Source organism: Chrysochloris asiatica, unplaced genomic scaffold (assembly GCF_000296735.1).
Source record: "Chrysochloris asiatica unplaced genomic scaffold, ChrAsi1.0 scaffold00116, whole genome shotgun sequence".
Lineage (NCBI taxonomy): Eukaryota > Metazoa > Chordata > Mammalia > Afrosoricida > Chrysochloridae > Chrysochloris > Chrysochloris asiatica.
The window spans coordinates 4,711,481-4,723,233 of NW_006408634.1; the positions used below are offsets into that span (position 1 = coordinate 4,711,481).

The 11,753-nt window shown below is 49.9% G+C and overlaps 2 protein-coding genes across 2 annotated transcripts; both read left to right on the plus strand.

The window, feature by feature from the left end:
* The first annotated feature begins 4,677 nt into the window (after positions 1-4,677).
* Positions 4,678-6,269, plus strand: NKG7 (natural killer cell group 7 sequence). Its single transcript, XM_006868360.1, has 4 exons — positions 4,678-4,822; positions 5,752-5,898; positions 5,984-6,118; positions 6,211-6,269. Exons 1-4 carry the CDS (start codon positions 4,678-4,680, stop codon positions 6,267-6,269), a joined length of 486 nt encoding a protein of 161 aa, XP_006868422.1.
* A 3,214-nt stretch (positions 6,270-9,483) lies between these two features.
* Positions 9,484-10,923, plus strand: CLDND2 (claudin domain containing 2). Its single transcript, XM_006868128.1, has 4 exons — positions 9,484-9,652; positions 9,974-10,114; positions 10,559-10,678; positions 10,850-10,923. The coding sequence occupies exons 1-4, from the start codon at positions 9,484-9,486 to the stop codon at positions 10,921-10,923; spliced, it is 504 nt and encodes a 167-aa protein (XP_006868190.1).
* The last annotated feature ends 830 nt before the right edge of the window (positions 10,924-11,753 follow it).

The following is an 11,753-nucleotide window of genomic DNA, read 5'->3' on the forward strand; positions in this document are numbered from 1 at the left end:
CGAGATGGATTGGCAAAGTGGCAGCATCAATGGGCTCAAGCGTGGTAACAGTAATGAGGTTGGCTCAGGATGGGGCAGTGTTTCGTTCTGCTTTGCATAGAGTCGCTATGAGTCTGTACAGACTCAATGGCACCTAACAACAACAACAGTTCCTATCAGTGGAGCCCTTTTGGTGCTGTGGGGTAAGAATGAGCTGCTAATCTCAAAAGTCGGTGGTTCAAACCTACCAGCTGCTCTTTGGAAACCTTATACAGTGTTACTATGAGTTGGAACCAACTCAACGGCACTTCCCAACAACTTCTAGTCATGGAATCCTGGTGGTGCTGTGGTTTAAGCATTGGGCTGCTAACAGGAAGGTCAGCAGTTCCAACCCACCTGCCACTCTTTGGAAACCCTTTACAAGGTTGTTATGAGTGGGAACCGATTCAACTAACAACAACAATATCTAGTAAGGGAGCCCTTCTGCCATTGTGGGGTAAGTGTTGGGCTGCTAATCTCAAAGACGGGGGTTCAAACCCACCCATTGCTCCATGGGAGAAGATGGGACTACCTGCTCCCATAAAAAATTAGTCTCGATGCACAGAGGAGATTGTAATCATTGCAGTGAAACAATGAATGTACAACTGATGTTCCCACATGTAAACTATCACTCAAGTCACAATAAAAACTTAAAAAAAAAAACCATCTCAGAAGCTATAAATAGAATAACTATGAGTCAGTATCAAGTTGATGGCAGTGGTTTTGGTTTTGGGTTTGGACCTTAACAATAATAGTCGTTATAATTGTAGCAGTAAACTCAGGTATCCAATTGCCTACTCCACATTTCTGCAGGAGAAAGATGAGGCTTTCTGCTCCTGCAAAGATTTACAGCCTCTGAAAGAAACCCTTTACAAGAACTCTATGAGTCAACATTTTCACTTTAAAAAGCATGAACGTCTCAAATTTCACATCGACTTTTCTGTGTTATGATAATGAGGCCATATCAATGTAGAATGTGTCCTAAATCTAATCACCTCTGAGTGATATTGAAAGACACAGAGACATACTAGTAGATACATACAGCTGGAAGACAGCCACTATCAAGACAATTCAGACAGTTGTGGCTAGAGTTGAGCACGCTAGATACATTGTAGCTATAAGAAGCTGAAATCGACAAGAAACGCACAAGTTAAATCCCTGAATTTGGACTTTTAGCATCCTGAACTGTGAGAAATAAATCTCTGTCCTTTGAAGAAGGATGGGGAGGCCTCACCCCACACTTTGGACATGTCTTCAGGAGGGACCATGGAGAAGGACATCATGTTTGGTAAAGCAGAGGGTCAGTGAGAAGAAGACACTTAACCAGATGGAATAATGCAATGGTGGCAACAATGGGCTCAAACAGCAAGACTGTAAGGATGGCACAGGACCAGGCAATATTGGGGTCTGTTGTACAAGGACCACTGTGAGTTGGAAATGACTCAAGGGCACCTAACAACAACATCTCTTAGAACCAAAACATCCTTTCAATACTTGTGGTATTTCTGTTAGAGCAGTACCAACTAGGACACCACCCAAGTCCCATAGTCCATAATCTGCATAACATCCAGATGAAGTCTTATTTAAAACACAACTGAATACTTATCACTAGGCTCTAAGCCTTCCAGTGGCCCCATCTCAGAGGACAAGCTAAAGCCCATCAGTTTCCTGCAAGATATTACTTGATCTGGCCACCATTTCTCCTCCAACCTCACCCTCATCCCTCACTGCAGTTCCAGGGTCCCCAAGATCACCGTCAAGTTCAATGATTCACTAAGGAGACTCATAGAGTTCAGAAAAGCTGTTATTCTTGTGGGCGTGGTTTATTACAATTAACCCCAAAACCAAATCGAGTGGATGCTAAGCCATAGCCACCGAGTATAGGGTTCCCAAGGCTGTAAATCTTTACGGAGACAGACAGCCTCATCTTTTTCTCGAGGCGCAGTTGGTGGGTTTGAACCATCGACCTTGCAAATAGCAGCCCAATATTTCACTCACAATGCCACCAGGGTGCATTAAAATAAGCAAAAGGAACAGCACATAGGTGAAGATTTCCCTTGGGTGATGATGCAATTGGCTTTGTAGCAATTGGAGTTGCTGAGACATTCCTGAGCCGGGAAAAGGCAGGGGTGGGGGTTGGAGAAAACAGAGAAGAGATTTGGGGTGATTCAGAAAAACTGTTAGTGCTTGGACAAGATTGACAGAGATCTAGGTAAGTCAGCGATTGGGACGGTCAAGGGGAGATCAAGAATAGCATCAGAAGAAAACCTGGAGTTTTCCTCTGGTAACCACAGATCTCATCCGAAAACTGTTGGAGCTAACGCAGGGATGGTTCCGCCTTCAAGGACAAGTTCAGCTACTTCTGCTTTGGGATCTGTCTTCTTGGTGTGCTCCATCTGTCCATACTGACTTGAGGTATGTGTGCCAAGGGGCAGCAAGACTATACTGTACATACCTACATGTACAGTGACTTCTTGGAGGGAGGTACAGGTAATGGATGGATTAGAAACAAGGTTAGGCCTGGACCTAGAAGTGGAATGGTGAAATGGATGGATTATCATGTTGAGGTAGAAGTTACATGGCTTGGAAGAAGCATGAAGAAGAAATTGGTGTGGGTCCAGAGGTGGGGGATGGAAATGTGGTTGAAAATGAAGCTAGGGGTTGAGAACGGGTTTGTGTTTGAAGTGAGAGCTGGGTGTTAAAGACGAGGATTGTGCTCTGAATCTCCCACACAACACATCCATAGCCTAGACTTCTGGAAGTCTGTCCTGATGCTCCTCAAGGGTGTGAAGACCTCCACCCACCTCTGGGAGACTATACTTGGGTGCTCTCCAAAGTGACCCATTACCTCACTGGTGAGGATGAGGGATGAAGGCCTTCAAACCAGTATCTAATAGAAGGAAACCAGGTCTATTGGATCACTCCTGCCTCTTCTAGTCCCTTGCCAGCTCTTCTAGAACTGAGGGTTTAGTTCATCTTCAGAGTAGACGTCTCCTCCCAGGGAAATTCCTCAACTTCAAAGATGACAAATTTGCCTGGGTCTTCTACCTAGACTGTGGTACCTTCATTTTATTTTATTTATTTTTTCAGTCTTTTATTCATTTATTGTTATTTTGCTTTTTAGTTCATTTGTGAGGATTTTTCTGTCTGTTGAATTTTAATTCATCTTGAAGGCTATGATTTTCGTCAATAAGTACTTTACGTTCTCTTGACCTTCAGAAAGCAAGGTCATGTAATCTGCTAATGAGTCTTCCTCCAATCCTGATGCAGCATTTTTCCTCATACAGTCCAGCTTCTTGGATTATTTGCTCAGCATACAGATGGAATAAGTTTGGTGAAAAGATACAACCCTGACACACACTTTTCCTGATTTTAAACCAGGCAATATCTTATTGTTTTATCTAAACTACAGTACAGGTTCCACATGAGTCCAATTAATTGTTCTATAAGTCCCATTCTTCACAGCATTATCTATAATTTGTTATGATCTACACAGTCTTTTGCTTTTGCATAGTCAATAATTCACAAGCATACTACTTTCTGGTATTCTCTGCTTTCTGCAAAGACCCACCTGACATCAGCAATGTTATTCCTCATTCCATATCCTCTTTTGAATATGGCTTGAATTTCTGAGTTTCTTGTCTATATATGGCTGCAACTGTTTTTAAAATTATCTTCAGCAAATTGTATGTGCATGTGATATTAATGATGTTGTTAGAGAATTTCCACATTCGTTTATGTCAGGAATGGGTATAGATGTAGATATCTCCCAACTGGCTGGCCAGGTAGGTACCTTCCAAATAGCTTGGAGTAAACACCTCCAGCGCTGTATTCGGTGGAGGTACCTTCATTTTATACCTGTGCACAGGTGAGGGGTTGACCAGAGCCCAATGCCATGGTGGGGGGAGGAGGAGGTTAGTGTTTGGAGGGCCTGAGCCTCCTGGAGTGACATTCTGTGACTCCTCCCACGCTAGATCCCCAATTCTGACCAAACCACAGGGGAGCTGCCTTTGAATTCATTTATCTCATGAGGCTCTGAGATAAAGTGAACCATTCAGAACTGTGGTTCTTTCTCATCTGCCCAAACCAGGACCCAGGACTCTGATCCCCAGCCTTCAGTCCTATGCATCCAAGCCCCTGCTTTCCCCCTTTTGTGGGAGACCCTCAGAGTAGAAAGTTGCAGAACTGAAGGAAAATATGATGCAGCCCCAACTATCCCCTGTGGCCACATCCCCCACCTCCCACTTCATTCTGACTTCATTTACCACCTCTGAGTTCCCACACTTCTCTCTCTCTTGTGTTCCAGGAAGCTCTCTCTGGTGATGAGGGCTTTAGCAAAGAAGCAAGTTCTAAACCAACATCCAAACCACTGTCATGTTGCAACACCCTCTGGGCCCTCCCCCATCAAACATTCTGACAGAAACCTGGGGAAGGAGGTCTTGTCTGTATAGGGTCAGGACGGAAGGAAGTGTGAAAAAAGACACACTACCGGGAACTGTGTGAAACCAAGTCAGTCTCCTCTTCGGGACCCAGGACTTCCAGCTGCTCCTTACTGTCTACTAGACCCAGGAGTCCAGTCCCACTGCCACCTCTTCTCTCAGAGACTGGATCACTAGCCTCTTCATACCCCCAGGACCCAGAAATCCTGCACCCACCACTATGGAGCCCTGTCTGTCCCTGGCCCTGCTTGCTGACTCCATGGGTCTGGTGATCAACCTCGTTGCTCTGAGCACAGATTTTTGGATTGAGGTGGTGGGACCCATTGCAATTCATGCGGGTCTGTGGCTAAAAGGCCCAGTGGAAGGTAAGGGGGAGTGAACTCTATCTTGATTGGCTAGGTCTGTCATAACAAAATACATCCAAGTAGGTAGCTTTGAAGAAGCTCTGAAGGTTAGCAGTTGGAATTCATGGCATTAGTAAGACCATGCCCCAACTGAAGTCTAGGGAGGAAGAAAGAGTCTTTCTTGCCTCTTCCAGCTTCTGGTAGCCCCAGAGGTTCCTTGATTATAGATGTTTGAGGGGGCTTCAAAAAGTTCCTGAGAAAATATGATGAACAGATTGTGGAAGTTTTCCATGAACTTTTGAAGCCCTCTCGTATCTTCACATGGTTCCCACCTTCTTCTGATGTGATTCTGTCTCCTTGTCTCTTCACCCCTTTGACCATTCACCCAGCTCTGGCAGAATCACATTAAACCAAAGCCAACCACTTGCCTTCCATTTGATTCCTACTCATGGTGACCGTGCGTTGCAGAATAGAACTGTGTTCTCTAGGATTTTTAGTGGCTGTGATCTCTCAGAGGCAGACGGCTAGCTTCTAATGTGCTTCTGGGTGGGTTGTTGTTGTTGTTAAGTACCGTGGAGTCGGTTCCGACCCATAGTGACCCTGTACAGGGTTTCTGAGGCTGTAAATCTTTATGGGAGCAGAACGCCTCATCTTTCTCCCACAGAACTGCTGGTAGTTTCGAACTGCTGATCTTGCGGTTGGCAGCCTGACTCGTAACCACTAAGCTACCAGAACTCCTTTCTGGGTGGATATGAACCACCAAATTTTCCATTAGTAGTGATGCATTTACCCATTTGTGCCACCTACAAACTTCATATGACTCAGTTAACGTACCTGCAACATATCTTTCTGTTTTTGGTGGGTGGGGAGCACAAGCCAACCCATAGTAGGCTGACTTGTGGGGGAATGACCAGTGGGGACAAGAATTCAGAGGTCCTTTCTCCATGTAGACTACATCCACGTGACTCAGGGCTTCAGTATCTCAGCGGCATTGTTAAGCCTGGTGGCTCTGATCTTCCTAGTCTGGTCCTTCATTCCCTTGTTGACTGCCCCAGCCCACAGCCTCCTTGTCTCCACCAAAACAGCCTTTGCTGCAGGTAAGACACTGGGCTGGGCTGGTTTTGGGGATTGTGGGGAACTGCTGAACTCCTGCTGAGCTGCCTGTCTGGTGGTCTTTTCCAGCCCTCTGCATGATTGTGGCCATGTCGGTGTATACCAGCGAGAATCTGCACAAGAGGGTACATTCCCAGCTCCAGGTCTCCTTTGGCTGGTCTTTCTACCTGGGCTGGATCTCAGCTATACTCTTGCTCTTTGCAGGTGACTGTGCCCCTCCACTCACTGGAAGTTTGGGAGGGTCTAGCGAGACCAAGTTTGGGGCAATTGCTAACCTCTCTCTCTGACCACTTTAGGTGCCCTGAGTCTGGCTGCACACTGTGGTTCTCGCCGAGCAGAATATCGCAGTATATGATCTGAAAGGCGAGAAGAGAAGTATACACTTTGGAACGCTTTTTTCCAGAAGGACCGCTAGCATCCCTGATCCTCTGTCCTTCAAGTCCCTCCCCACCTCTTTCTTTGTTCCTTTTTTTATTCAAAGAAAAATTGCTTGGCTGTGTTCCTTCATTTGTTCAACAAACATGTGCTGGGGTCTGGTTGTTCTGAGATTTCATCAGCCAAGAGCTAAGCCAACTGTGGACAAACTCCATGGTGAGTGGCCGTGGGCACCATGAGGGGTCAGAGCCAGTGTGGACACAGGCATGGCCAAAGGTCCTTCTCTCCTAGTCTCTAGCCCCTTTCCATGTCCCTGTTCCTGTCTCTCGCCTACATGCCCCTCTTTCTTCTCCCTTTATCTCTAGTTCTCTCTCCTTCTCTCTGCTCTTCTGACTTTGCATCTCATTCTCTTTGTGCCATTTCATTCACCTTTTCCCTCCGCAGTGGGGGGATTTCTCTGTTGAGCCCTGCTGGGGATGCAGATGTGGGTCAGAGCCAGGTCCTATCTATCAGGGACTGCTAGTCCAGTGGAGGAGACAGTGACAGACAGAGAAGCAATGAATACAGGCCAGGTAGCAGCCAGACTCAAGGGGAGAGCACAGTCTAAGTAAGACAGATCAGATCATAGAGGATCGGTGGAGGTGGTCTCCAGCAAAGCTTTCTGAAGAGAGGGGAACTAAGGAACGTCTTGGGGGCCAAAGAAAAGTGTTCTCGGTGTTGTCATTGTTGTCAGTTGCCATTGAGTTGACATTAACTCTTGACAATTTCATAGGTCTCTGAGTAGAATGGTGCCCATAGGGCTTTTGATGGCTGATTTTCCTGAAATAGATGCTTGGACTTTGTTACCGAGGTACCCCTGGCTGGACTTGAACTCCCAACATTTCAGTCGGCAGTTGATCATGTTAACCATTGCATCATGCAGAGACTACGGTGGCCCAGGTGGATGGGACCATTCTAGTACTCTGTGGCTGGAATGTAGAAATGAGAATGGAGGCGTGAACTGAAGCCAGGGCCTCCAATGCCCTATTTGAGTTTCTTCCAAGGGTGAACTAGGAGAAGACTGTGAGCAGAGGAGGGACAGTGTCAACTTTGGGTGTCAGAAAGACCCCTCTGGGGGTAGCAGGGGGGTTAGAAGGTTAAGGTCAGAAGACTAGCAATACAAGAAATAGAACAGGTGGAAGAGAACAAGGCCCAACTTGGGATCAGAGCATGAGATGGGAATGAGGAAATGGTCCAGATAGGTTGATGCAGGGACAGGAGGAAACAAGTCATGGGAAGCCATGGATCTTGTGGGGTGAAGGGCAGCGAGAGGGCAAGGATAATGGATGGGTCTGGCTCAAATAATTGGGTGCGACGGATAGGGCTATTCCTATTTGGCGGAGGCTACTGAGCTCAGTTGAAGGGTCTGAGAGACAGGAGCAGGTGAGGCTAGAGTCTGAGGCTTAGGAAGGAATCTCCAGGTCTTTCTCCTGAGGCAACTCTGGGTGAATTTGAACCTCCCACCTTTCTGTTAGGAGCTCAGGCATTGCACCACCCAGACCCACCTGCCCACTGCCATCACGTCAATTTGGATTCATAGTGACACCACAGGCCAAACTAGAACTGCCCCAAGGGTTTCCAAGACTGAAAATCTTCATTGGAGTGCATTGCCTTATCTTTCTTTCCTGGAGAGATGGTGAATTCAAACCTTTGACCTTTTCATTAGCAGCCACTGGGCCATGAAGGCCCCACCCAGAGACTCCAGTAAACCCGGGTTGATGAGACCAAAGGCTGAAAGTAGGGTTTTGTTTATTTTTTTAGCTGCTTGTCAGAACATAAACGGTCCCTGAAATTGAAGGAGGGAGGCAGCCCATCTGGTTGAGAAGGTGGAGGAACATCAACCTAGTGAATGGGAGGAGGAGGGAAGCATGTCCGAAGGCATTCAAGGGCACAGACTAAGTCAAGAGAAGAGCTGTTTCTAGAAGAAGAAAAGGATCTACCAGGGTTTGACCCTCAGGCTGCTAGGGGAGGTGGAAGGGGCTTTATCCCTTTAAATGGCTGCCTAGAAGAAGGTTCTGGAATCCCTGCTGCCTCACAGAGACCTAGCCTCCCTCCCCCATTCCTTCTTGGTGTCTAGGAAGCCCTGGGGAGCTGAGTGTGAGTCACTTAGGTGGTGTGTGTGCAAGGGGGGTGGAGCACTGAGGGGATGATGGGGGGGGATTCCAATGGGGGAGGCCTGTGGGTCCTAAGTGGGCCCCTATGTAGGGAACTTAAGAGAAGAGTCTTGTTGGAGGGAGGGGTTTCCGATCCCTAGGCAGAGTTGCAGAGAGGGGTCTCACACACTGAAGGACCTGAAAGAGAGTGCCAAGGTCCCCAGGAATAAAGGTTCCAGGTAGGGGGTGTTACTGTCACTGTTAAGTGCCACCAAGTTGTTTCTGACTCATACCAACCCTGTATAGGGTTCATAAGTGTTTGAAGCGCTGACCTTGTGGCTAGCAGTCCAGTACTTATCATACAGTGCCACACCGGGACTCCAAAGGGGGCTTCGTTATTGTTAAGTGCTGTGGAGTGGGTGGGTTCTGACTCATAGTAACCCTGTATAGGGTTTCCAATGAGTGGCTGGTGGGTTTGTATCGTTCACTTTGCCATTAGGTGTCTAGTGTTCATCGAAGAGCGCCACACTAGGTGTTGTTGTTAAGTTGTTAAGGTCAAGTCGGTTTCAACTCATAGGGAGCAGTGACTTGGGAGTTTGAACTGCGGAGCTTACAATTCAAACTGACCTTTCCAGCCAGTGCTTTACCCTAGGATGTCACACCAGGACTCCAACACCAGGAGTTAAAGGGACACAGAGGCCTGAGGGAGTGAGGTCTCCAGGTCCCCAACCCTGGTGGCACTGTGGATTAGGTATTGGGCTGCTAATTGCAAAGTCAGAAGGTGAAACCCATCAGCCCCTCCTCTGGAGACAGATGAGGCTGTCTGTTTCCGCAAAGATTTACAGTCTTGGCAACCCTATATAGAGTTATTGTGCCTCAGAACCCACTCCATAGCAGTGGGCTTAAGCAGGGGTGCTGGACGAGGCATCTGGGGGTGGGTGGGAATGAGAGGTGTCTCTGGGGGAAGGAAGGAAGGAGCTAGGGGAGGGGTATTGACCAATGCCGACTCCTCGCTCCCCCCACCCCAACCCGCGCGTTCCTCCCCGCAGCAGCCTCCCTGGCATGGGGGTAAAGCGGTGCCTTCAGATCGGAGGTACCATGCTCATCTTCTTAGCCAACATCCTTATGGTACTGGCCACTGCCACCAACTACTGGAGCCGACACCCAGACGGCCACAGCGGCTTGTGGCAGGAGTGTAACCAAGGCGTCTGTTCCACCATCCCCTGTCAGAGTGAGAACCGCTGCGACCACCTAGTGGGACGTCTCCCGCCCCTCTCAGCAATCCGCCCCCTCAACCCGGCAGTCCCCAATGCTAACAACGGCATGCATCCTTTCCTGACGCAATCCCTGGGCACGCGTGCTGGACGAACCAGAGAAAACTGTCTTATCCCTTCCAACCCAACCTCCCTCCCCATTTCTGGATTTGTTTGTCTGTTACGACATTAACTGCTCGTTATGAGATAACGCTCGGTTGGGCAGAGTGGGGCTGGCTGGGGGGTGGGGAGTATTGAGACACTTGCCGCAGGCCTGATGCGGGGCCCCGTCTCCCCAGCCATGCTGGCGATGACAGGGGCGTGCATGGTGCTGGCGGTGGGCTTCGGCATCGTGAGCATGTTGATGGGGCTGCGCATTTTGTGCCACCATGGTGAACCGCTGCGGGGCCGGATGACCAGTGCCATCTTATTCCTCAGCGGTGAGACTGCGGCACATGGTGGACCTGGGGAAAAGGCGGGGATTCAGGCTGCGGACAGCGTTTCAGGAGCGAGGCAGGAAGCGGGCAGGACCAGGGGGCGTGACTGGGAGGAGGGGTGTGGCCTGCACGCTAGGGGCGGGGCCTGATAGGAAGGCTTTCGGGGTGGGGGAATGGGTTAGAGACAGGAAGACTAGGGGGCAGGGCTTAGATCGGAGGGTAGGGCCAGAGGCGTGGTGGGGAAGAAAGGGGTGTGGCCTGGACACTGGGGGCGGTCTTGGAACGGAGGCCAGGGCTTGAAATGGAGGTGGGTAAGGCTAGGGGCGTGGCATGGAGGAGAGGGTGTGGCCTGAGAACTAGGGGCGGGGACTGGAACGGGGCGCATGTTCTGGGGCGTGGCTTGGATGCACCCTCACCTGACCGCGCTCAACTGTGGGGGGCCGCTAGGGTTGCTGCTGCTCATCGCAATGATAGGCTACTCCGTGAAGGATGCATGGACGTCTGACGTCTTCTTCTCCTGGTCCTATTTTTCGGGGTGGCTGGCTTTACCCTTTTCTATCCTCGCGGGTAACCGGGACGGCGGGGTAGAGGAGAGGATCCCTCACCCACCTACCCACCTACCCACCCAGAGACTTCCCAGGGACCCAGCCCCGCACCCCAAGACACTCCATCCCCGGCAGAAATGTCCTCAGAACTGCAAAACCCCAGGGCCCACCTCCCTCCGCTGCCTCCCACCAGGCTTCTGTTTCCTGCTGGCGGACATGATCATGCAGAGCACCGACGCGATCAGTGGGTTCCCCGTGTGCCTGTGACCGCGGCCTGCCTGGGGTAGAATAAAGGAATGCCTCCCACCGCTACGGCTCCGCACGCCTTTCTGGGGCATGGGGACACGGGCCTAGGGAACATGAACGTGTGGGCACGGGGAAAACGTGAGAACATGAACGTGGAGGGAACGGTGGAGAAAGGCCTAGTGATTTACTTCAAAGATTATAACCTTAAGAAATGTACGGAGCAGTTCTACTGGGCGGACAAGGATGGGAAACCTAGAACACAGAGTGGATAAGGGACATGGATTTGGAAAGGAATTCGGGACCGTTGGAGTTTTAAGGGGGCGCGGGCATTTGCGAGGGTATGGTGACACCGGTGTGGGGCGAGGTGGGTAAGAGGGGACATAGAGGCATGAGCATGAAAAGGACAGGGAACCCGGACGGGATGGGAACTCGTGGGGGCTCCAGTACGGAGTGGGCATGGAGACACGGAGACACCGTATACAGCAACGTGGGAGAAAGAAAGACGGAGGGGATTGGAGAGGTGAGGGAAGCTGCAGGAACACTGGGAAGAGCGCAGTAGGACAAAAAGGATTTCCAGTTTCCATGCGCTGCATTCCCGAGAACAACCTTTCCCCTAGTTCCCGGTCATGCACCCTCCTCTGAGATCTTTCCCTATTCCCTTCCGTGTCCCGTCGCTTTCCCCCCGGATCATTGTCTCATTGGGCCCCGCCCCTCTCCCATCTGGTCTCCTGATTGGTTCTCTGTCAGATGGGAGGAGGCCAGCACTTCTGCGGTAGGCGCTGCGCTGCGCTGCGCAGGCGCACAGAGGGACAGCGGGGAGGGCGAACGGGGCAACTGGACTGAGAGGCGGA